The sequence below is a fragment of the Diadema antillarum genome, unplaced genomic scaffold (genome assembly GCF_040938485.1).
Source record: "Diadema antillarum isolate AM-2024a unplaced genomic scaffold, OU_Dant_1.0 scf00000049, whole genome shotgun sequence".
NCBI classification, from domain to species: domain Eukaryota; kingdom Metazoa; phylum Echinodermata; class Echinoidea; order Diadematoida; family Diadematidae; genus Diadema; species Diadema antillarum.
The window spans coordinates 2,824,749-2,851,140 of record NW_027270938.1 but is presented as its reverse complement, the minus strand read 5'-3'; the positions used below and the strand labels follow the sequence as shown (position 1 = coordinate 2,851,140).

The window sequence follows — 26,392 nt, the reverse complement described above, 5'->3', positions numbered from 1 at the left end:
TCTTGATTATTATGGGCCTATATCTGTCCACTACAGGTACTATATCACGAATCGTATAGTAGCCTTTTCATCCCGCGATGGTGGCAATTATGGTAAGATGAGTAATACAACAGATATGTATCCACAATCACCATGAAGACTAACTTTTTATGCCGTCAACTAGGCAAGCTGAAATATCTCGTCGTGTCGTAAAGTAGAATGACACTTTGACGCTTCCGTATAAGATGGGATTTTATTTACCCTGCTTAAACCAATTGATAAACACAGCATCGTTAATCTCTATCTCGATACCGCAATTAGAAACTAAAAACTATTGAAATCTCCCAAAACACGAGAGAGGGCTCAGATCGCTCGCGGCAGGGTCTCGATGACGTCATGCCTTACCTATGTGGCTTCTAGTCTTTGATCAGTACGCTCTTCCGTGTTTGATATACACGATAAAGCCTAATTTTTTCATTCCTTCCCCAGTAAAGAATCTGTAGCTTTGAAAGAACGAAAGGTCTGTGATTCTTAGATTAAGATTTGAATTATCAGATTTAGAATACGAGTTAGTTCACAACTTCGCTAGCAGCTTCGGCGACGCTTGTTGAGTTGGTCGAAATGTGAAGATATTGCGGGTATATGTACTCGAGTGTAACATACAGATATCCCGGACACACACACACACAATCATACACAGCACAGAGTACACGCGCAATACCTGTACGATAAGAACTAACATGCACGCCATCAACGCTGCCGTGCGTAGCAAAGCTGATTGAGGGCCACTCCTCTCCTCTCGTTCGTCAGGCGGCTAGGCGTCGAGCTCATGCATGCAGTACACACAGGCTAGGCGTCCGCGCGTGAGTACTACAAGAAAAGCGTAATATCCACAGCCGGTTCCCGTCCCTTTCGTGTTTGTGAAGTGAGAAGCGACCCATCGTGAAACCAACTAATTTCTGCCTGAATATCGCATGATTTGTCGACCACATTACTTGCATTACCTGCAAGAAAAGTAGTAACGCCTCCTGATTCTGTTTTCAGGCGTAACAGAAAATTTACCGTGAATTAGGTTCTACTTTCAGACCAGTCTATTTGGATATCATATCAGCAGGTGGGGATTACGTTTGTACACCGATCGTAAGAACCCATCCCCAAAGACAGTCCACAACGCATCAGCTATCAGTACACCTTCAGCATCGACGTTGTTGTCAGTTGAGGATTTTACTCCGCAATCTCTCTCTTGAAGTACAACTTGTGATCAATCAGTCAAGATGAGTTCAATCTCTGGAATCAGGGACCGCATGAATGGCATGAAGTCTGACCTGAGTGATACCAACGCTGAAATTCGGCGGCTGGAAACTGAAATTCAGACGTACATAGAGCGAGCAGAAGACGTGAGTAACACAAAAAAGACATGGGATGAGGGAACGAAAGTCTGTCGATAAGATACCGGTCTGATTTGATCTTCTGCTCTATGTTTATTTTAGTAATAATTAACTGATTGTCATTGTATTTGTATTTGACATATTGCTCTCTGCACCTCTTTCCTAGAAATACCTGTATTCTACGCTGATACACCTCAGAAGGTAGCCTGTACTTTATCGAAAGAAGGAGAAGGAAAAATAAATGATGTGGCTTGCTCTACCAATAAACAATGCCGAATGGATAATACTTAGTGCACAGGACAGGAGTTTCGTTCTAGCCAGCATCTTTAATCTTGCTTCTTCATTTATTCTTAATCTTATAGAACCAAAGTTGTTGTTTGTTTTTTTTTCATACTATTTACGATAACTAGATCTAAATTTAATACTAAATAATGCACTTGTCAATTGTAGTCCCGACCCCTGGGTACCCAGGGATGGCCGGGACTTGCATCACTTTTCCCCAATTTTGGGATGTTACACCACCCGGCCAAGTCCCAGCCAAGTCCCGGCCAAGTCCCAGCCAAGTCCCGGCCAAGTCTCCGACCGGTGGGGCAAAATTTTCACGGAAATCCCCCGCTAAGTCCCCGGCAGGCCGGGCAAAATTGAAGTTGAAATCCCCGGCCAATTCCCCGACAGTCCGGGCAATATTTGTGCAGAAATCCCTGGCCAAGTCCCCGACAAGCCGGGTATATTTGCATAGAAATCCCCGGCCAAGTCCCGACCCTCAAGGCCCGGTCACACTGCCCAAAAGTCGCGTAAGTTTGCATGAATCACGCAAGAAATGTGGTTGTGCGTGCTTGTCCGTGAGAATTTTCGTTGATTTACGCAATGAAAATCACCGATGAATTGCGCAAGAACTACGGAAATATCACTCAAAAAATCACTAAACCACGCACATTCAGCGCATAGGCACGCAAAGGCCCCATAAAGGGCGAATTCGTGGTTCTTTGCGCGTCAACTGAGGTCTACAGAAAATCACGCATAATCTGCGCTTTATCACAATGAATTGCGTATGAATCGCGCATGATTTGCACATGAACATGATAGCGGCAACATTTTCGCAAACGATCACTGATATTCCACGCATATTTTGCGCGTTTTTCGCGTAAGAACAACGCAAACTACGCAAAAATTACTAAGTACGTAAAACAGCGGAATACTGCCTAAACTTTTACGCGAAGCCAAATTTTGAGCTGCTCAAAAACCTGGCTTTTGAGGACCTGTCACACTGCCCAAAAGTCGCGTAAATGCATGAATCACGTGAGAAATTCGAGCCTTATTTACGTGATACATGCGCAATCCAGTGCGCATTTCATGAGTTTGTCTAGGGGTCTACAACGTGGAACCTTCGTAGTTGTCAGCCGATGTGCGCCGGGTCGGCGCTTTACGCAAATTTCCGGGTTTTGAGGAGCTCAAAACTCTGCTTCGCGTAAAAGTTTACGCATTATTGCGCTGTTTTACGTAATTTTTGCGTAGTTTGCGTGGTTCTTACGCGAACAATGCACGAAATATGCGTGGAATATCAGCGATTATTCGCGAAAATGTTGCCGCTATCCGCGTTCACCAACGACTCTCCACTGACGATTAGCAGACATAAATAATGACGCATGTTTCGCGCTTGTATCACCTACAGTACGTATCACTGAAAATCACAAATATTGGCGTAGGCCTATGTATCTCTAAGAGAACACGCAAATAAGCGCATGTAATACTTACGAAATACTGATCAATGAATCACTAATCCCATCATACTAACAACTCACGTGTGATTGTTGCGTGATCTTTCCGTAGTTCTTGCGCAATTCATTGGTGATTTTTCATTGTGTAAATCAGCGAAAATGGTCAAATTCTCGACGGACAAGCACGCATTACGCAACTTTTGGGCAGTGTGACGGAGCCCGCATGGAATCGCGTAAAGCGCCGATCCGGCGCACATCCGCGGACAATACGATCGAAGGTTCCACGTCAGAAAACTTCATGAAATGCGCAAATCACGCATGTTTCGCGCTAGGCTCTATTTTCTTACGTGATTCTCAGTGCGTATACGCGACTTTTGAGCAATGTTACCGAGTCCTCAATAGCGGGGAATCGCTAGTCAAGCGAAATAATTTATGGTCACATTACCGTACTGGAAATGGTACAATCTGGCTCAATCCCGGCCAAAATTCCTGCCATTTGGTTGGAGCGAATTTCCCCCCGACAAGCCCCGGTTTATTCCCCACCCACTGGGGCAAAATAAGTGAATCTCCCCCGACAAAGCCCGGTCCATTCCTGACCCATCGGGGCAAAATAATTGAATTTCCCCCGACAACACCCCGGTACATGAATTTCCCCCGACAACACCCCGGTACATCCCCGGCCCACCGGGGCAAATTAAGTGAATTTCCCCCTACAAAGCCCGGTCTATTCCCGACCCACCCTGGCGAAAAAAGTGCTGAAATCCTCGCTCAACTTGGTTGCAAGTCCCGGCCATCCCCGGGTACCCATGGGCCGGGACTGCAATTGACAAGTGCATAAGTAATAGCTGCAATTCCAATTGTCTATGAAATGGAAATGGGGCAATCATAATCACGTGATAATCATTCATGCACTTCATTGCTTGGCCTTGGGGCCCTACGGCGGTACGTGCATAGAGGTTCGTACTTTTAATATTACAGGGGAAACTCGGTATAACGAACACTGCTATAACGAGATATCGGTTATTACGAGGAAATTTTCCCGGTCCCAAATTTCCTTCCACACAAGTCTATGTAAAACGTTACTCTTATAGCGAGATCGGCTATAACGAAATAACTGCTATAACGAGATAAATTTTGTGATTTCCAAACAAAGAAAAACATAGCCAATCAAACCTGTTATAGCGAGGTAAAGCAAAATGTCTTCGGGTAAAGCTTTACTTCGCCTGTGCTATCACGTTCCGAGATTGTAAAGCTCGATGCGCCAAAAACTGTCTTATACACACATATTTTCTTCAGTTCACTCTACAGCTAGCACTGCATGTTGTACGTGTATGTGTGTGTGTGCGCGCACTGATACATGCAGAAAATGTGGTGGGACGGCCGTATACATTACATCTTCATGACGTTTAGCAAGTGTGAGGCAATCTGATGCTGTGATTGGTTTTCTACGTAGGGAATTCCCCATCTTCACATACACACGCAGTCATAATGTACATCATGCAGAATGTGTCACACACACACAGCATTGTGCAGACCATATTCAAGCTTTCCACACACAAACACACACCAATACCATAACCACATACCAATCCACAGACGATCTTCACACAATCGCAAGCTATATAGATTTACAAATTCAAACATCTACAATTAATAAGAAAAACAATCTTGATATCGGATTTCATTGGCGAAAAAACATCTTCTTACCCATAAAGGTGAGTAATTACCTCACACACATTACTAAGTTATCAGTATTGATTGAAAGATGATGGGTAGTCCCACGTGTGCAAATGAATGTCTGTATGTTATGCTTTCTTTTATGCCTACTGATATAACGAGATATCGGCTATAACGAGGAAAACGACTCGGTCCCAACCATCTCGTTATATCAAGTTTCCACTGTATTATCAATGGTCAACAATACATTATTTTACCCTAACGTTCAATCCTAATCGAGTAGTGCATGCAAATTCAAGTACCCACATCATCGCATCATCAGGCACCGACTAAAAATAGCGTTGTGCATTGATTTATTCCCTTACTGTGTGCTTGTGTGTGGGATTATTAGATTATTAAGCCAAGCGTTGGGATGTAGTGTGTGTGTGTGTGTGTACATGTGTGTCTCAATATGTATATTATTAAATTTGATTTCATGGTTCTTGTCTGGCATTGTTGAGATTTTGATGAGAGATTTTATCATCCACTTAAACAGTAGATCAATACCTTCATCTGGCTTTGATTTTTTTTTTTTTTTTGTCTCAAAAAAACTTTCAAGTGTCAAAGTTTTATCAAAACTATCCTAAGCAAGCCGTCTATAATTTGACCATTAAACATGTGATATTGCATGCAGTCAAGTTTTGGCATGAGACTTGAGAAATTGAAACGTTTGCAGGTTTTTTAACACAAATTTCTTCCATTTGCAAATTGACGTGCAGTCTGCTGCCCAGAGGCCTGAGTCACACAAAGTAAAAGAATCCTTTTTTATTGGCGAACAGTGCGGCCAAAAGCAATCATGAATTCCTATGGATGAATTGCTGTCCTAAGCTAGAATAGTATTTAACTACACACAGCCCAGTCACTGTAAAAAATGTGACGGGGCTGTACAATGTACCAGGAAGGTCTGATACACATACAAGGTATACATGTACATATAGTGAACATGTCGATTGCATTGAGTTTTGATTCTTGACATCATTTTTGTCACCTCAGACTCAAGGGCAACCTTCATTAATTAGACTTCATGTTTTTGTTATCAATTGTACACAATTCACAACTTACCGAAAACAAAGATTTTATGCAGTGTGTGTGAACGGTAAATTGGTCTTTCGTACGACCATCTTTAAATAATCAGGAACGCAATCGGAGCCGCACTTCAAAGGTCACGCGGACCGGTAAATATCGCTGGCGGACCACTGTCAGACCTGTTGATCCTCAAGTGTGTCCACAAAATAAAAAATTGTAAAGATGTCGCTCTCATAGACACCAGTGTAAGAAAAAAAGATCGAACACATTCAGAAATGTTGACCCTGTGATATTTTTTGTAAATATCTTGATATGGGATCACTATCAAGATATCTAAAAAAAAGTATTACCATGATGGTCAACAATTTCTGTATATGTTTGTAATGCTGAAGACGTAATTTCCCAAACATACAGTGCATGCTTGAGAGTTGGTTGAACTATTTGGTTTCATCTTGATATTGGATCACTATCAAGATATCTACGAAAAAGTATTACCATGATGGTCAACAGTTTCTGTATGTGTTTGTAATGCTGTAGACGTAATTTCCCAAACATACATTGTACAGTGCATGCTTTCGATTTGGGTGAACTATTTGGTTTCATCGGCCCATCTAAAAAGTCTGTATGCAGCTCAGTCAGCAAAGTCTTATAGTTTGGGGTTTTTAGATTGAGCTGTAAATTATCGCCAAAAAAAAAATGTCTGGGAAAGGTTTGTCCATGGTGATCACTGTTGGTTCATGATGATTTATAGGCAGCCACTTAAAAAAGTTGATTGTATGAATCTATCAGCTTACATTAGAAATGCAAGCATTCAATCATATCAATCTAATCTTATTCTTTTATCTCTTTCCCCTCCCACTTGTCTCTCTGTCTCTCTGTCTGTCTGTCTGTCTGTCTGTCTCTTTCTCTCTACATCTCTCTCTGTTTATCTCTATGTAGTATAGACCCGTCTAGTGTATACAGTACATGTATCTACTGTACCTCCATATCTGAATATCATATTACATATTTAATGAATTCATTTATTTTGTAAACCTTGTGATTAGTATTCCTTATGAATTGTATAATATGATTTATGGAAGGTACTGTATACTTTGTGATTGTATGACCTTTTTGTCGGGTCATGGAACTAAAGCGCATTTGAAAAGGATGTTTACACATCTACACACACATATATATTTTGTATCCTGTACATAATACAGGCGGAGAATGAGGCCAAGAAGTTGAACAGTAAGCTGATGGTTGGTGAAGACAGGAAGTGTGAGATGGAAGATGAGCACAAGCAGCTGAAGGCAAGGATTGAAGAGGTGGAGAGGGAGTCTGATGAGCATGCAAGGTGAGGCCACGAATGCTTCAATTTCCCTCCATTTTGCCAATTGTTTTACTGCAAAAGTGGATATTTTCAAGCATTTTGTGCAGTATGATGCTTGCGCGAACATTGAAGTACTCATATATTGTCCTTGCTTTTGTTGTTAGGCCAAGTAAAAAAAGAAACCAGTTTCTCGTCCTCGCGCGCATTGATTTTGGCCGCCGCATCGATTTTTTTACTATTTACTATTTTCAAAATGGCGCTGAAAATAACAAGAAATTCATAATTTTCGTCCCAGCCCGCACCCCGCCCGCATCGATTTTCAGTTGCCGCATCGACTTTTTTGATATTTACTATTTTTTCGGCCGCCGGAAAAAAAATCGACAATTCACCTACCAATCGTGACGTCTCATTTGTAATTACGCCTTGCGTCCTCTACTTAGCTGTAGTATAGCTGTAGCTTCCGTAGTGCGTATGTAATAACGCATGCATTTCACACTGCGAGCTCGGCAAGAAGGAATGACCGATAAAAGCAGTCGAACTGTAGTTGGTTGGGCGCGGGCGGGCCTGGGCTGTGATGTACAGCGCACTCGGTACGTCGTGAACGCGATAGCGGCAACATTTTTGCGAACAATCGCTGATATTCCACGCGAATTTCGCGCATTGTTCGTATTTTTCCCCGTTTCTCATATTTTAAGCGGATGAATTGTACATGTACTGTACAAATGCTTGTGAGGATTGTATCGAGTTTGTATACATTTTCATGTCATTGTGACTACATGTATGTGCATGTGTGTGCAGTGTCGGAAGGTACGATGCCAGTGCAGTGGCGCTGGCCGTGCCGGCCGCGTGCCGGCCGCGTATGCGTGTCTGTAGCTGTCAGGGTCCCCATCCCCTGGTCTGTCAGCTGTCTGCACGCACGTATGAACACATTCGAATGTGTAGAGGCCCGTACACTCAGCTCTGTAACGTTGCATCTGCCGGCGATGTATTGTTCTATTTTGAAGAGAAAATGAATGCGCTTTTCCAGCAAATGTAGAATTATTAAATGGGTGTATCTACAAAATAAATAACTTTTCCACGGATTCTGGTTTGTCTCGTATTTCTGCGGGATACTTTTCTTTATGATGTAAATTCACGGACTCGGCCGTGATTCGTATCACCTAGCTGTAGTGTGGTATACAATCATTCATCATCCAAATGATGAGTGATTATCAAATGTCTTTTTAGAACATGAAGAAACATCTTTAAATGTTTAATGCTATAATGCCATATCAGTATCATTTTGACATCCATCTGCAATTGTACAAGCCAGTTTCCAGTGGAATGTGCTACAATTGTACTGTGAAGAGATGCATATACATTACCAGCTGTGTGGACACAAAAAGTCACAAACACCAATGATATAAATAAAGCAGTGTTTTGAATATCATGGAATTTATTTCAGTCGTACATTTGTTGAAAGATGTGTTTTATACCTGTTTCAATTAATAGCACAATACATCAGAATTGCAAGTACACTGGTATCAGAAATACCATTACAACACTAAATACCAGTATTAAGATGGTCATTTTCCCTTGACATCTGCAGTGGAAAGAAAAAGCAAATGTACAGTATTTCTGCATGCATGAAGTTTCATTTCAAGTATGGTACGTAATTATATCTATTTGTTTGAAAATGCACAGAGTGCAGGCAAGACATACACTTGGGACCTGGTCTATCAGTCGTCAACACAGCTACCAGAGTGATATTTCATTTCATAAATTGGATATAGTAAATAGTAAAGCCCTCTCTCATTACCTTTCTCAGAATTACCGGACGAGAAACACATATTACTTTCATTTTGACAATCCTCGAAAAAATAGTAAGATATCAAATAGTAAGGACCTCCCTCATCGCCTTGCTCAAAAAACCCGGACGAGAAACTGCTTTCTTTTTTTACTTGGCCTTAAATGTAATATGATTTTTTGATTGCAGGGTACATACATGTACAAATGTAGGTGGTGTAACTGCTACAGTGTATATTATTGGTAGTTTTCTTCACAAGCACGAGTGAATATTGCTGTTGTAATGTGGAGCAATTATAATGTACCTTTACCATAAATGTGTGCCGCAGTGGCAGCGATGCTCAATTTTTGCGACTGTCCATGAAATAAAAAACGTGGGAAATTCATCTTACCCAGCCAAGCACACATGACATAACTGCTTGCATTAAAATTTCCTTTATGTGTATTCCCTTTGCAATCTTTTAGCAAATAACTTGATATTATTGTGCAATTATGCACATGCTTGTGTGATTTTAATAGTCTACAGCATGCACTTCTTATGATCTGTGTGTTAGTTGATGCAGGCAAGGAAAGTGACCATTCTGCTTAAACATGGGCAAATCATGCTGCAAAACAGGTGATAAGCTTTACAAATAAAATAGAAATGTACATTAAAGGGAGTGATACCAAATTGCATTTTTGTACATATTGATTGAGTGAATGCAGCAAGTACATTGTATTTTTAGTAGAACAAATCAGTGAAGTTTTGAGGAAAACTATCCGTTCAAATTATGTTTGGGTGCCGCCATCACTGGATGAGAAGACTGCAACAGTTCATGATGTCACTGCAGGACAACGATATAAGAAAATATAAAGAGAATTCAACATACATTCATTTTTCAAGCATACTGAAAGAGCACTTGACTTACCTTTTTCAGAATGCAGGGGAGAAGTATCTGTGCTGCTGACATAGAATGATGTCTTGCTACCCTCTGCTCTTGAGACAGCTCTTGTATTGCTGATCAGGCTATGTCAATGGCAAATGTGGTGCAAAAGATTTTTAAAAAGACAAACAAGCAAACAATGGGCAATGTACATGTACTAGCAACAAACTATTTTTAAAGGGGAAGGCTAGTAACTGATCAGTGGGAATCAGTGGAAATGCTGGGAGATGATTGTTCCAATCCTTATGGGATTCATTCAAGAGTTCATTGTATATCTATGGTTGTGTGAAAATGATTTGCTTCAGAATGGTCTCATATTCAAGTAATGTGCAGTTTAATGCTTCCAGGTTAGCGTCCCTGGTCAGTGACGGAGCATTAATCTGCACATTACTTGAATATGAGACCGTTCTGAAGCAAATCATTTTCACACAACAATAGATATACAATGAACTCTAGAATGAATCCCATAAGGATTGGAACAATCATCTCCCAGCATTTCCACTGATTCCCACTGATCAGTTACTAGCCTTCCCCTTTAAGCATACATGAACATGTACAACAAGTTGACTGACTAAATCACAATGCTCAAGGGTACATAATGTATTAGAGGGGCAGCTCTAGCTGTTGCTGACCTACATGTAGGGGCTCATTGGCACCACATGGAGACTTGGATAGACATACCGGTAACTTATTCATCGTTTATTTATCATCAATTGGTAAATACCCTTTCAGTTCGTGGTTAACAGTTTTACTTGCCGGGATGAGATTTTTGTTGCCAAAGGGTCGTAAAGCTAAACCTTGCAACCATAAAGCTCAAGCACTGATTATACTTTCTTTCTCCATTCACAGGACTGTGAAAGTGTTGACAGCTCGTGAAACGTCAGTCGGTGATAAGGTAAGGATTTGTTGATAAGATGAAACCGAAAGGTAATTACAGTGTAATTTAAGGCTAGAGAGATTTTTTACAGAGACAGCGTTTGAAGTTTGGAGATCAGAGCTTCAAGTTGCAACATGGAGAAAGAATACACGGCTTATGCTAGTTACCACTGCATGATAATGGTTCCCATTCAATATGAACATAATTCTGTATATCAGGGCTGCCAACCTTGAGTGAGAGTTTGGCGTGAGACACTGCGAGGGAGCGGAGCGACCTCCTGGCTAGCGCCTGGCGGCCTGCTTGTGCGGCCGTGCGTACTACGTACGCAGTCAGTGTATGCAAAGCGATGTGAAGCACACGTCATAGCCATACATGTACTGTAATTTGCCAAAAGTACAAGCTACGCTGAACCAATCGTAATCCAATAGCTCGTCTTTGGGCGCAAACCGAAAACGATTATTATTGGTTAAGCTTTACACCCTCGTGGGGAAATCTCAAAATTTTTGGCTTGGGCATATCGATATTCGGAATATCAGAGAATTTAGAGATACATTTATTTTTGTAGTTATGTACATTCCATTTTGGGGGTTTAGCGTGAGATTTTGTTTATCAGAGTGAGACAGTCAAAATTGGTCAAATTGCTTGAGTCTCACGCTCAATGCGTGAGAGTTGGCAGCCCTGGTATATTTGCTTTGGGAATCACCCCTACCAATCACTACATACTTTATCATGATATTACTTAGATTACTGTGCCGCGTGAGGATGCCGCGTGAGGATTTTTTTTTTTTTTTGTCCACAGGATACCCGTGTATCAAAAATCAATTGTTGTCAAATGCTAATTATGTAGTCCTTAACTTTCTCAGAGTATTTTTTAGGAAGGAGGTAACTTCTGTCACGCTGTTTGATTTGAATAAAGTGATATACAGCGATGTATTGTTTAAGGTGCATTTCATTCTGGGCATGGCCACATACCAAGAGTACGGGGTGCACCTTACAACATTTTCACATTGGTTCCCGCGTCAGCCATGGGGACAGTCACTGGAGATCTTATCTTTTTTACAATTGACCGTCCTCACTGCTGTCTGAACTGTCCCCGAGCTGTACGGGGCTTGGGGGAGCCCTGCCACTTAAAACCAGGCTTTGCGCATGCACACATTTGATGAATACATGTACATACAGCTGGGCGCTATCAATTAAGGTCACTCTCTCCTCCAAATTTTGCCCCCCGGACCAGACTTGCTACGCAGGGACAGGGGTACAAATCCCAGTGAGCGTCCACATTATGGTTTTTGAGGGGAAAGTCCTGCAGCATGGGACTTGCCCCCACAAGGGGGGGGGGGGGGGGGGGAACTTACATGTATGTGAACACATAGTTAATACCTGTACATGTAGATAGCCAATCAGCCAAAGAGAAAGCATGAGGGAAAAAAAGGTTACCAGTAACACTGCTTCTTGACTTGCAAAGTGTTCAGACGCAAAAAAAAAAAAAAAAATGATGCTAGAACAGTATAGCTATACCAAAACAGTATAGCTATACAATGAATTTATGAACGCTGTCTGACAAAATGACATATAACAAAATGACGTATAGCGAAACAACGGTCAGAGCATTGCTTTGAACTAGAACTCGATAACGAATCAGCATTCTATCATGTCCATTGTGCGTCTGAACGTATGGCGACCATAGAACGGTATAACCAAGGAGGTATGAGAGAACCATACCTCCTTGGTATAACTGGGCAGGGCTTAATGGGAGCAGGCACGAAAGGTGACCCCATAGCTGTCACTCATGACCATAACAGCATGCGCAGTGGGAAACTGCACATCTATTTGACGTTTTCAAGAACGGTCGAGAATAGCGTCTGAACGGTCTGTCAGCTATACGATGATTCTGTATACATTCGATGTTTTTTTATCGAGTTAGGGTATAAACTGGCTGTTGTTGACATAGCTTAACTCCTTTTCCTACCCCCATCCAGCAGGGCTAGACATAACATTTGCTGACCACAGAGGTTGATGACACACAAAGGTTTATGACAGGGGATATGACTCGTGCGCGCAACATATTTCTCTTTGGGTTTTATGCACATGTACATGTGTGATGTATCAATTTTCACAATGCATTCTCCAGTTTGCATGACAGTATTTTTGAAAAGCCTGTAGACTTCAAGTTTGTGCAAAGCCTACTACGGGTTCTACATGTATGTGGAGAGGGGTTTAATATCTTAGCCTTTAATATGCGCTGCACTGTACTCCTCAAGCAAATTTCAGAAGAGTTTAGTATTAAGACTAAGCTACCCAATGCCATGTGCATGAAGAAGGCCCAAGAAGTAACAAACAAGTAGGGCATTGTTTTTCCCAGTCCATGTAGGTATGCCACCATCTGTGATAAAGTTTGAGGAGTTGAATGAGCGCTTCGTATCACCAAGGAGCTTCAGAAGCTCCTTGGTATCACTGGCATGTGCTGGACTGGGTCACGCACTTTCCCTTGACGCACTGCATGGCCAAGGGAATGTGGTTGTTATTGTTGTGGTTGGTTTGTTTTTGTTTTCCACAGCAGCTTAACTGGGCAATCTTTGCTGATCATGCCAATTTTATTTCGTAGATCAGTGGCAGGGAGTGCCTTTTGGTCCATGACCAAATTGGGATTGGCTGCTGAATCCAATGATGGTCTATAGCATTAAAGCCTGGTAGCACAGGGAAACATGGGTGGTGTGATTGAATTCGCTGCCCACAGGGGCCATTCGAAAACCACAAAAAACACCCATCATCCGCATGTCAGCGTATGTGGCATCAAAGCATGGCTCATAGTTAGCAGTTGACTCAAATTGAGATTCTTCATCTGTGTGCACTTATTCCCTCCGCCAAGGGAGGAGGATATGTTTTCGTTACCGTTTGTTTGTTTGTTTGTTCGTTAGTTAGTTAGTCCGTTAGTTAGTTAGTTAGTCCGTTAGTTTGTCTGTGTGCAAAATAACTCAAAAAGTAATTAACGGATTGGGATAAAACTTGCAGGAAAGTTTGAGAATGACACAAGTAACAAACGATTAAAGATAATAAAAAGTTTTGGTACCTCAAAAGCTTCCCTGAATTTCCTTGTCTTGGTTTGTGTTTCATGTTAAAGTACGTTGTCTGTGAGAATTACTCGCCCCAAAGTGCTCTCATGTCTTAGTAATCATGCAATAATGGTTTCGTACCAGAGCCGACGCTGACCAGCGTCGACAAATATTGTACGAAACCACTGACTGCGACCAGCAGCGTGCAGCCCATTGTACGCATAGCTAACTGCGACCAGCAGCCCCATACGCATAGCGTAATGGGGCTTCGCAATGTAGCATTCAGGATCATGACAGAATTAGTATCGCGGGTAAATGTCAACTTAAAATCCAAAACATTTTTCGATTTGAAGACTTACCAATTAAGTTGGAGTATTGAAAACAGGCTTCGAACAACGTTTGGTTCTGCCAATAGTCCCTTTCTGTTCGAATTGATGACTGAATGTGACTCGGTCGAGAGGACCTTGGGAGAGCTACATACACTGGATACCATGGCCAGCGCATGCGCACACAAACATCTTATCCGTTCATGGATTTGAAATTTGTGTGCATGTGATGTGTTCGCATGCACTGGCTGTAGTATTCAGTGTACTGTATGTAGCTCTCCTAAGGTCCTGTCAACCGAGTCACATTCAGTCATCAATTCGAACAGAAAGGGACTATAGGCAGAACCAAACGTTGCCCGAAGCCTGTTTTCAATACTTCAAGTTAATTGGTAAGTCTTCAAATTGAAGAATTTATGGGATTTTAAGTTGACATTTACCCTGCGATACTAAATCTGTCATGATCCTGAATGCTACAATGCGAAGCCCGATTACGCTATGCGTATGGGACTGCTGGTCGCTATGCGTATGGGGCTGCTGATCGCAGTTAATTGCATGATTACTAAGACATGAGAGCACTTTGGGGCGAGTAAGTCTCACAGTGTTAGTTATATGAAAGGTACTTTAACCTGAAACACAAACTAAGACAAGGAAATTCAAGGACACTTTTGAGGTACCAAAACTTTTTATTATCTTTAACTTTTGGTAGTGATCCAAAAAAATTTTGGGGAATTTATGAAGGATTTTTGATATTTTGGCAGGTAGGGTCAATGAACTTGGGAGTTCAGGCTGCGCATATTTGAGGTTTGCATGCGCGCACTTAAGTGTGTGCTCTAGTTTTTGTGGCATGCCGTGCAGCTGAGGGTTTATGATGTAACAAAGGCTTCTACATGGGGAAATCGGGCAACTTGCAGCACACAATGCTATAAGTACGTACTTGTGGAAATCACTGATATCTCTATGGATGAACAAGATCAGTGGTGGAAATGAGCTGCATACTTGGCGGAGGTCTGCGCTCTCAGAGTGCTTTTCTAGTTGTATGTAGTTCAGTGATAAAGCCGTCAACAGTTCATTATGGGGATCTTCGAATATCTGAACCGGGCCAGCTTTCCCACTCTTAAATGTGAGTGCGGCAGGGTGACTTAGTCCTTATGTTGAACTTGTGAAAATTATGGATGGATCTAGGGCTGATGAATGGAGCCCAGCACATTTCAGACCTTTTTCATGACTCGGGGTCTAAACAAATATAAAACATACAGTTTACTGAATGCTGGCAGGATAAAACACAGACTGCAGAAGTCTCCTAGCTGTTATATATTGGCTAGGCACCAAAAGAAAAGATTAGAAAGATAAAATTTAAGACTGAACCAGTAAAATCTACAAGCTACAGACTGGAAGCAAAAGAGAATGCTGTGACTTACAAACACTCCACTAGTCCTTCCATACTGTGAGTGTGAAACTTGGTACTCAGTCATTCTAAATACCATACAAATTGGAATTGTATGTTTTTGTACAATTTTTCCATATTTTGAGCGCATAGGGACATATGCACTATGTGTTAGGTGCTATATAAGCACTCTGAAGCACGTGTTGTGCCATTTATTGTGGCCTATTTTCATTATTGTCTGTCATCAACATCTTAGGCAACGCTGCACACTGCCACTGGTCTGACGGTCCCTGACCAGTAAATATCACTGTCGGTCGGACCAGTAACTTTTTCAGGAATGGACCAGTAAATCATGGAAAAACTGGGTACCTACTGACAGACGGGTCGGACCGGTAAAAAAAATGGGTTAGTGTGCAGCCCTGTCTTGGGTCAGCAGATTATGCATACAGCTGTAACTCTGCTTCCCCAAAAATGGTGCAACGTAGAGAGAGAGAAATAGGGCATATCAGGGAAACAGCATGACAAATAAGACAAGAGATATCAATGAAAAATTCTGAAAATTGGATACGGCTGCTGTGAAGACATTGACTGCAAGCTGCTCATATGAAATGTTTGCATTAGGAAGCCATTGTATGAAATCCTCGCGTGAGTAGCACAATGTAGTATCGCAAGCCAAGTGCTGTTAACAATGTGAACATCGTCAGGCTCAGTGTATTGATTATCAAATGTCAAACTGCATGCATGGTTTCCTGTCACAGATTGTGATAGCACCGTGTGGTTCAGTGGCTGTCATGAACTTCTCAGCCAATGTTGTATGGCATGTGTTCCTGCATCAGAAGCATATTGAGCAAAGAGGGACAAGTATTTGTGTTTGAGTATAGGTGTTCAGACGACGTATAGCATTGTAGACTCAAGTCCGGTCTAGACTGAAGGTCATACACTTTCCCTGGACATCCTCAATCCTCCGTAACATACAAACAGCAAAGCAAAAACAAACAAACATACACTTTCCCTGAACATGCTCATTCACCTCCATAACATACAAACAGCAAAGCAAAAACAAACAAACAAAACAAAACAACCCCCTCCAAAAAAAAAAAAAAAAAAAAGGCTGTACGAGTGTTAACCGTGAGTAAGCCTACATAGTTTCAAGAAACATTTAGCTGTAGGTATAAATTCAATATCATCACATCTACTTTTTTTTTTTCATATGAACCATAAATCAAGAATGAATAGTAAAGATTAAGACAAGGTGGTGAGTCCTGTATTGTCAGAAAAAGGGAAATTTTGGCCCGATCTATTATTACATTTGTGTGAAATCAGTAAAGCACAAAGAATGGCATGTACTTCAGATTTCTATTTACCCCCTCCATCATTTATATGTAACGAGCTGATATTTGTTTTGTTTGTGTTGTTGTTGTTGTTTTTTTTTTGGGGGGGGGATTAAGGATTTAGAGCTTCATTGTATATTGGGTTGTGCTCATCCTCTCAGCCTGCATTGGCTTAGGTACATGCAAGAAGTATTGTGTGGTTACTTACTGTTAAAGGACAAGTTCACCTTCATAAACATAAGGATCGAGAGAATGTAGCAATATTAGTAGAACACATCATTGAAAGTTTGAGGAAAATCGGACAATCCGTTCAAAAGTTATGAATTTTTGAAGTTTTTGTGCAGTAACCGCTGGATGAGAAGACTACTGCAGTGTGTGAAAAACTTAGATGTCACATGCGTACAACAATATAAGGAAAATATAAAGAGAATTTCAAAAAATTTCATCTTATGAAAAAAAGTACACATTCCCCCGACTCGTTACCGACAAATGTTATGGGTAATATTATTCCCCCTGCCTTTAGAAAGAGGCAAGTCAAGTGCTCTTTTATTATGCGAAAAAAGTGAAAATATGTTGAATTTTCTTTATATTTTCTTTATACTGTTGTACGCATATGACTCACAAGCTGTAGTAGTCTCCTCATCCAGCGGTTCCAAAACAAAAATTTTAAAAATTCATAACTTTTGCATCGATTGTCCAATTTTCCTCGAACTTTCACTGATGTGTTCTACTAATATTGTTGCATTCTCTCAATCGTTATGTTTATGAAGGTGAACTTGTCCTTTAAATATGGGCAGCATGAAAACTGGTTTATAACACACAAAGAAAAAAAAATGTGTGCAGAATGTGGCAGTACAGCGTATGTTAGGTTCGATGGACACATACAGCTATTCGTAAATTTTCTATGGTTGCGACAGTCAGCCAGATGCGGGCAGATGCCTGACATAAATATAAAAAACACTGAAAAAAAGAGAGACACAATGGTTGGTTGGTATCTCCCTTTAATGGACTTCCTTAGTTCCGACAGTGGCCCAGCCGAAAGGAAGCAGTGCTATCTCCATGCAACTTCCAAAATAGTAGAGAAGATAAAAGCTTCGATCTGGCATGTCAGAGGCTGCCGCGTGAGGACATGTACATGTATAATCTAATCCTTCAGGTACACAGTATTGGCGGAAGTGGTTAGACCATGTTTACTGTCAGAAAGGTCTTAAACAAGGAATATATGACCTTCAAGTTAGAGGCCAACCTTGGTGGGGTTTTTTTTGGTTCTTCTTCTTCTTTTTTTTAAATGCTGCATTACCTCTGACATGAAGTGTCGCCGGAGGCATTATGTTTTCGGGTTGTCCGTCCGTCTGTCCCTCCATAAATTTATGAAAGGATCAACGGTCAAGTAAAAATCCTCAAATCCCCAAATGCCTACTCTCTTAAACAATATAGCCATTCATCCAATTCAACCTATTTCAAGGAAAGTTGAACACTTAACGCATTTATGACAAACATGCCTTTTTAATTTTTTGCCAGTTGTGTGAAACTGTTGTCACACATTGTCAAGACATGCTATAGACCTATTGGGAGAACCATGCATTATGGCAGAGGCATGCCAGTTGCCATAGCGACATGTCTAGTTTCACATAGAGAGCTGCAACTGCAATTTGTTCAGAGTGAAACTGTTCTCCAACAGTTGCCGGCTTGGTATTTCGGATTATATGATTTATTTCGTGTACGGTACATACTGTATGTACAATGTGTGTGTGTATATCTTTTCATTATGGGCATCATCAGCTTCCATCATTATTCATTTTTTCACAGCCTGCCATCAACTTGTTTCAAAACTTCTTAAAGAACTTCATAAATTGTATTTTGTTTTTGTTTTTGTTGTATTAATGTCCAATAATGCAAAGATTTCATGCTAGAACACCACTACACAACTCTGTGTAAGTGTGTGTGTTTGTGTCTATTGTTTCAAGTAAATATAATAGGCATGAGCGAGATTTTATGTGGTTGTAGATTACAATGTGGTAGAATAGGTTACATGTGTAATTCTGTGATAATGATCTGATGGAGCCCTGCCATTATCTGTGATTGCATATATATTGAGAATTAGTCTCTGTTTCCTCTTTCTGTCTGGTATAGGTGAGAGATCAAGAGCAGGTTTTGACTGACCAGCGGAATAAGATTGAGCAGCTGGACCAACTCAACAATGAGGTAATACATGTAGATGTCAAATTGTACCCTGTTTGACCAGAACAGTGGAAAAGAAAATAATCACCATTGTGTAGTGAAAGAGTAGTATCAAACGAATACGACAGTAAATTCTATCATGATGTAGACAGAAAAATCAGAAAACTCTTAAAATTGAAGGTTTGATAGCGTAATCACATGAGCAAAATTGATTACATACTGTCATCACCCTGTAGCTTCCTTGAAATATGTGAGAATAGAAATATGAGTCCTTTGTAGAATATTCTGAAGTTTGTAATGATGAAGCAACTTCAGATTCCCCCCCCCCCCTCCCCCGTCACTATTCTAAATCTTTGTGTTTTGTAGCCATGCCATATCTATTATTGTATACGCCGAATATTTCGTGAGGTTTTTATTTTCGCGAATTTTGCGAGTCAGGTGTTATTTGCAAAATCAAAGACACACAAAAATAATGACTCTAATCCTGATATAAATATGACACACACATTACATTTCTGTGCTCAGTACTGTACTCAACAATAGCGAATTTATCACTCGCGAAATCATCGCGAAGTCCCACTTCCCGAAAATTTTGACTCGCTAATTATATGGCCTGTACGGTATCAGCATTAATTTCTGTCTATCATGTGGTTATCAAATATAAGAGCAGAGTTTAGCCGATTTTCTTTTGTCTCTTTCTCTCTTTTGTGGTTAATTTGTTTTCATTTTTGTCCTTGTAATTTTAGTACAGCATGTCATGTTGAAAATCTCTTCCCACAGCTCCAGGCACGAGTAGCTGATGCTGAAGAGAAACTGGAGAGGGCCGATGACATGGGAATACACCTGAAGAGGTACCTTGAAAAGAGAGGAGAGCATAAATTGACTAAACCAGGGCCCCATTTCATAAAATATGTTGGGATAGCAACTCTTGCTGGAATGGCAACTTCCAATAGCAACAACCAATCAAGAAGCTGGATTCTTGTTGTTGCCATGACAATTGACATTCCAGCAAGAGTTGTTATCTTATCAACTTTTTATGAAATGGGTCCCAGGGGTCTGTTTCATGAAGTCATCACATAAAAGTCTGTACATTAATCTCAGAATGGCCAAAGTAACTCATGACTATGTAGCTATGAGAGACTTTCAAAGTCAAAGAGAAGTAAAATCAATTTCATGAAGTCTTTCATAAGTGTGTCTTATGAGCAAAAAGTCTCTCATAATACTTTTCGTGAAACGGACCCCAGGAGTCTAAAATTGAAGTTGGACAAAATAACAAATGCTGCCATATCAACTTGACCTTTTTGAGAAGATATGAGTGATTCATTGTGGTCAGGGTGCTACGTAACTTTTTTTTACCATTCGCCTGGTCGAGCAGGCAAATTTTCAAGTTGCAGAAAACTTGTCCCAACGTGAATTTTACCTACCCAAAAAGAAAGTCAAAAGATATAAGAAAATGATATAAAAGAGTACTTGTAAGTCAGGGACTTGATAAAACACAGTCATTTGAATAAAGAGCACATATTGGTTCACACGCTTAAACGCATTGGAGAAACAAAGTTGGTTCGATCAAGTGTTGGTGTTGCATTGGGGTCTAGGGCAATTACCCCCTGGGCAATTACCCCGTACCCCAGACCCCTAATCTTAATCCTAAACTTAATCCTAATCATAACCCTAACTATAACCCTAAACCTAAACCCTAACCCTAATCTTTACTATAGCCTTATCACTAACCAGTATTTAGCCAGGGGGTAATTGCCCTTGGGGGGTAATTGCCCTGATACGGTTGCATTGCATTAGGACTTTTTACCCGTTAGTGTTGGAGAGTCGCTGAAATGAAATTTAAGTGTGTGCATCACTGAATGGCCATTATCTTTCAGCTTTTGTATGGTTGACTTCATGGGTTTGAAGGGGGAAAAGTGAAAAAATGGGTGGCTTCAAAACTTTTTGCTTGCCCAATTTAGGCAAGCATTTAGTTTTCTCATTGCTCCAAAACATTTGCCCGACTTTGATTTTCACTTGCCCCAGGCCATCAGGCAAGCGCCTATGTAGCACCCTGCTGGTCAGTGTGTTGATACACACCTTCTCATTTTTCTGACTTGGAGGAAAGACTATGATTTGCTTGTGCTTGCGTATAGGCCTCATCCGGACTTTACTGCTTTTTTTTTTTTTTTTTTTTTTGAAAAATTGTGCGGCCTTATCGCCGGCAAATACAGTATATAATGTGGAAACCAGGATAAGTAGGATGCATTAGTTATGTGCTGTAGTGCAATGCAATATACATGTAATATCAGCCTCCTTGTGGCCAGTTGGTCGATATAGTGAACTCTCTCTCCCTCTCAACATAATCTATCTGTCTGCCTCTACCGTCATCTGTTTCTGTCAAGTACTGGTTTCACTTGTGCTCACATGCTTCTTACTAATCATACATGTCCTTCCCGAGGGATGCATCAATGAATGTCCCTGGATTAATTTGTTGGTGTGCAAAACAAACACGTATGATATCCGGAAGTACAAATAATGTAATACATGTTCTCCTGTGTATGTGCTGCATTTTATAATAGTGATTGAACAGTTTAGACATGATTTGTTTGGGATCTTGGGTCATTATTTGTCTGCAATCTTGGGTAATGTAAAACAGTGGCAGATCCAGAGGGGCAGATCCCTCTTTATTTTTGTTAAAACAAAAGAAATACAAAGCAAAAAATAGAAGGGTGCGTCTGCCCCCCCCCCCCCTCCCTTTAATTCTGTAAAGGCACCTCCCCTGTACAGAATTCTGGATCTGCCCGTGCCAAAGGTTGACCAAAGATGCAAATGGGCAACAATTAACAGGAACTCGATACAGTGTACAGTACTGATAGCAATGTGACTGATGCAGGGAGGGAAGTGGGGTGATAGAAGCTTAGTAAGATGAAGTCAGGAAATATGATTAGCTGTAAGGAAGTCATTAGATCCAAATGTAAACAATATGAAAACTATGAGAACTGCAGAAGCACTCTGAGAAAGCAGACCTCCGCCAAGCAGCTCATTTCCACCACTGATCTTGCTCTTCCATAGAGACAGGGATTTCCACCCATACGTATGCATGCTGAAAATCACCTGATTTCCTGGTATAGAAGCCTTTTTGTTACATCATCAACTTCCATTTGAGCAGTGCACCTTGCCCTAGCAGAAACTAGAGCACGCACCTCAGTGCGCGCATGCAAACCTTAAAATATGTGCAGCTGGAACTCCCAAGTTCATTGACCCAACCTGCCAAAATATCGAAAATCCTTCATAAAATCCATGAAAATTCCTGGATCACTACCAAAATTTAATCATCTGTTCCTTGTGTCATTCTCAACCTTTCCTGTAAGTTTCATTTAAATCCGCTCCCAAGTTTTTTAGTCATTTTGCACACAGACAAACCAATGAATAAATGCGGGTGAAAACATAACCTCCTCCCTTGGCGGAGGTAATGATTGTGACTAATAGCTAAACTGTTTTTGCCATTGAATCAATAACCCTTTCAACTTGGAAACACAGGGGGCAGCATCACCAAAAATCTACAATATATTATTAAGAATGACCAACCACACACCTCCAAGTTGGAATGAAGGCCATAGCATAATCACTGAATGCATTCACAGGCAAAAGACAGATCCGTTAGAGTAGAGCCACCCAAACTGTCGATGTCTTGCCCATAGTACTCCCCGTCTGTGCAAAATGTGAAGAAAATTCATTCAGTGATGTAACTTTGGACTGCTCAAAATTCACCTTTTCACATATGAAAGTCAAGTATATATAAATGCTGCCTTTCTCATTCGAAAGAAAGAAAGAAAAGAAAACAAACAGCAGCTTGATTTTCCCTATGATACATTTTGATTGCAACTTTGAATGAAAGTCAATATATGTGTCTGGTAGAGCACGGACAAAAAATATCAGAACCTCATCGTCCGAGGGATTCTAGTATTGGGCTATGTCTGATAAACACCTTTATTTGTGAGCATACCTCAACTCTAGAATGCTTGTGTCAGTTTCAGAATTCACAACCAGATTTTCCAATGGACGAGTCTCAAAATCCTTCTCGCTGTCTAGAGTGACAACCACCAACCCCAGCTGTTTGCTTTACTTTGATGTTCTTGTATCCTGATTGTCTACATATTGGGGGTGTTATTTTTTGTTTTTATGCACAATGCATTTTCTCCTACATTTCAGGAATAAAGTTCTGCGATGCCGTCTCATTGCGGTTTTCCCAGGCCATGTATAAATTTTGGTTTCTTAAATATAAAAGTGTGATGAATACATCATGGAGAAACTAATTTGTGGCAGTGGACAGTTTGAATAGTAGTAATGCCATGATATGTACAACAGAACTTATAGAAGTGAAACATGGATTCTGGGCGGTCTGAATGGATTTGTCCATATTTGAAAGACTTCCCTGGATTTGTGTAGCATGGCTTAGTCAGAGTTGATGTTTGCTTTTTCCTTTTTTAAAATTTTTTTAAATCTTTTCGTTTCCCCCCCCCCCCCCCCCCCCTCCCAGCATCCTCGAGGACAACCAGGAAGAGTTGAACCAGTTACGAAACAACTACAAGTCCTACCACGCCTCCCACTGCAAGATGCAGGACGATGAGGAGAAATACCAGCATAAGATCGACACTATGCAATGCGAACTGGATGAGGTAAACCCATTCTTGACCTTTGACCACATTGGAGCCCAATTTTCGCACATTCACCTCCTTCTTAAAAGCACATGGCCAGATGCATCACCAAACTTACAACAACAACAGAAAAACATTTTTTCCAGGGTGATAAAATATATATATGAAGTGTATGTGTGCAAATGGCTACTATGCCCTCACCACACCCTAGGTACCTCTATGGGACCCCAGAATCCCCCAAATTGTAAAATCTGTGTGTATAAAAAAAAAAAGAAAAAAAAATGATGATTTACAAAACCAGAAATGCAGTGAGTAAATAGATTAGTGAGTATACTTTCAAGTTTGTTTATGGCAGATCCAGAAGGGACTATGACTGAATTTGGGCCATTTATAGGGAAAACCAAATGTACTTCTTGCATGGTCCTCAACAATCTCATTTGAACCCTGAGAATTGTAAAAAGGCAAAACGTATAGTGATTGATGTTCCAACATGTTTATCTTTGATTGACGGCCGTCACACACTCCATAGGCAAGATCTCGGGGATGGAATTCTGATCCCCCCCCCCCCCCCCCCCGACTCCAAATGATGTCACATAACCAAGAAAGCCCATCCTAATTGGAATTAAAACCAAATGAACCTCTCATCCTATTATTGTTGTTGTTTTAGCAAGTCTTGTTTTCTCTATATTGTTTTCCTTTGTGTTGCACCGTCGGTGGGTTTCTAACCCAGTCACTATTGATTTCTAACATCTCTCTCCCCCTTCCCCTTGCTAACTGGCATCAGTAGAACATTATTCAGAAACCTAAAAAACTTTGACTTGTTGTATCTGTCACATTCTTGGGTGTGCTGTATCGGCTACATTCTCTGTCGGATTTTGTTCATATTTGTTAATTGAGATTCATGGGGAGTTTTATTCCAGGTAGTAAGTTTTTATTGATAGTGTTGTCAATGTTCCAGGTTTCCATAGGATGACATGTTTATATTTTCTTTTTGTATGTGCTGTATCAGCCGTATTTTGTTATTGTTGTTTTTGTTGACATTGTATTTCATTGTATTTTGCAACTGTTGTTACATTATAACACTTTAGATTAAGTATAGAAGAATCAGGTGCAATATTTGATGTCGTGGATGTATTTTTTGTTATGAGTGTTAAGTTGTTTTGTGTTATCTATATGAATTAATGACATGTGTGTTGTTATCTTCTGTGTTTCATTTTGAATTGTGTGCTTTATATGTATTTATGTATGCCGCTTGAATCATAAAGACTTTCCATTTTGTGGATGATAAAATGAAATAAAATAAATGAAATGAAAGAAATGTATTGTACTCACTGATGCCTTAACTTGTTGCCCTGGAAATGCTCCCCATTCCTCATTGCAGTGCTTAAACCGTGCTAGTTGCGCTGAAGACCGTGTGAAGACCCTCCAGAATCAGCTGGATGCTCTCGAGAGTAAGTCGGACCTCAATCACTTTCTCATCTCATCTCGAAGTAGACCCCCCCCCCCCCCCCCCCTTGTCATTTTAATGTGGAACTGTTGCTGAGCCGCAGTAGCATTTGAAGGCTGTGAAATATGTTCTTTACCCAGAATGAGACTGCCAGGCATGGCAAAATGCAGCTTTGGCGGCAGCTGTCGAAAGTATTGTTTTCTGCAAGAGAATACCAGTTTGAAAAGATGCCGTGCGTGAACGCTGAAAGCCCTTGGTGAAGATTTTTGATAGCGCATGGTGTGATGTGTTGGGAAATGGACCATGGGTTGCAGAAAGCGTGACTAATTTACAACTGTCAGGAGATAGTATTACAAAATGGTCTGGATGATCCAGCAGTTTAAGAAAAATGCAGTGCTCTCATTAAACACTGACTAAGATTTGTACAGTACACCCTGAATGTAGATCACATGACACCTTGTTAATGGGTAAATCACAGATAGAAGTTTTCCTTAAATGTGGCAATTGACCGACATGTTTCAGATTGGTTGTAAGGGAGGGGGGGGGGGGTGGATTTGGAGCCTCTCATTGTTGCAAAGACCCACTAGAGTTCACCGATGAAGTGTTATCAGGTGTTGTCATTGTTGTTGATGTTATTATCGATTATCACATGCTGACTCTTGCGTTGATTAATCTGTTCATGGCTGGTTCTTTTCCCACAGAGGACCTTGAGGAGATGAATGAGAAGATTAGATGCACTGAACAGGAGCTGGAGTCCACCTACGCGGAAATCAAAGATATGTAATTAGAGCAACAACAGCAACAATAAGCAAAAAAAAATCAAAATCGCTCATTGGTATGTGGTTAGTCAGAGGTAAGAGTAGTGAGACGGTGACAACACATGTATATTGTCAGTTAAGGGCATCTTTGCGATGATAGAGGGAAAAAAAACCTCAAAGTTTGGGGTATACCATCATCTGGTTTTGTCACAATGTTCTGTTGTGGGGAAATATAACTTAGTGATGCACTTTCTTTAGTCCTTGATATGTGTCATCCAAGAGTGCTTGGTGCACTTGTCTGTTAAGATTTTGCTTACTTGACTGTACATCTGCGTTTTTTTACTCTTTTTCTGCACTGTCTTCCAGGCAGGGCTGCTTTGAGGAATTCCTGAAAGTGCTGATGTTGAAACATTGACAGTGTGAACACTCTAAATTTTTTGGGGGAGATACATTAATTCTTTGTTTTAAACAAGAATGATTTAAACTTAAAGATTTGCAAATTCCTGAAAGATGTATTTGAATTATTAATTTATCTTTTGTCAAAAAAA

The 26,392-nt window shown here is 40.7% G+C and overlaps 1 protein-coding gene across 1 annotated transcript; it reads left to right on the top strand.

Moving 5' to 3' along the window:
* Positions 1 to 842: 842 nt before the first annotated feature.
* LOC139715506 (uncharacterized) lies at positions 843 to 26,392 on the top strand. The gene is made up of 8 exons (XM_071627076.1): positions 843 to 1,376; positions 7,030 to 7,163; positions 10,697 to 10,742; positions 18,952 to 19,023; positions 19,780 to 19,850; positions 23,522 to 23,660; positions 25,021 to 25,090; positions 25,788 to 26,392. The coding sequence occupies exons 1-8, from the start codon at positions 1,254 to 1,256 to the stop codon at positions 25,868 to 25,870; spliced, it is 738 nt and encodes a 245-aa protein (XP_071483177.1). The 5' UTR covers positions 843 to 1,253; the 3' UTR covers positions 25,871 to 26,392.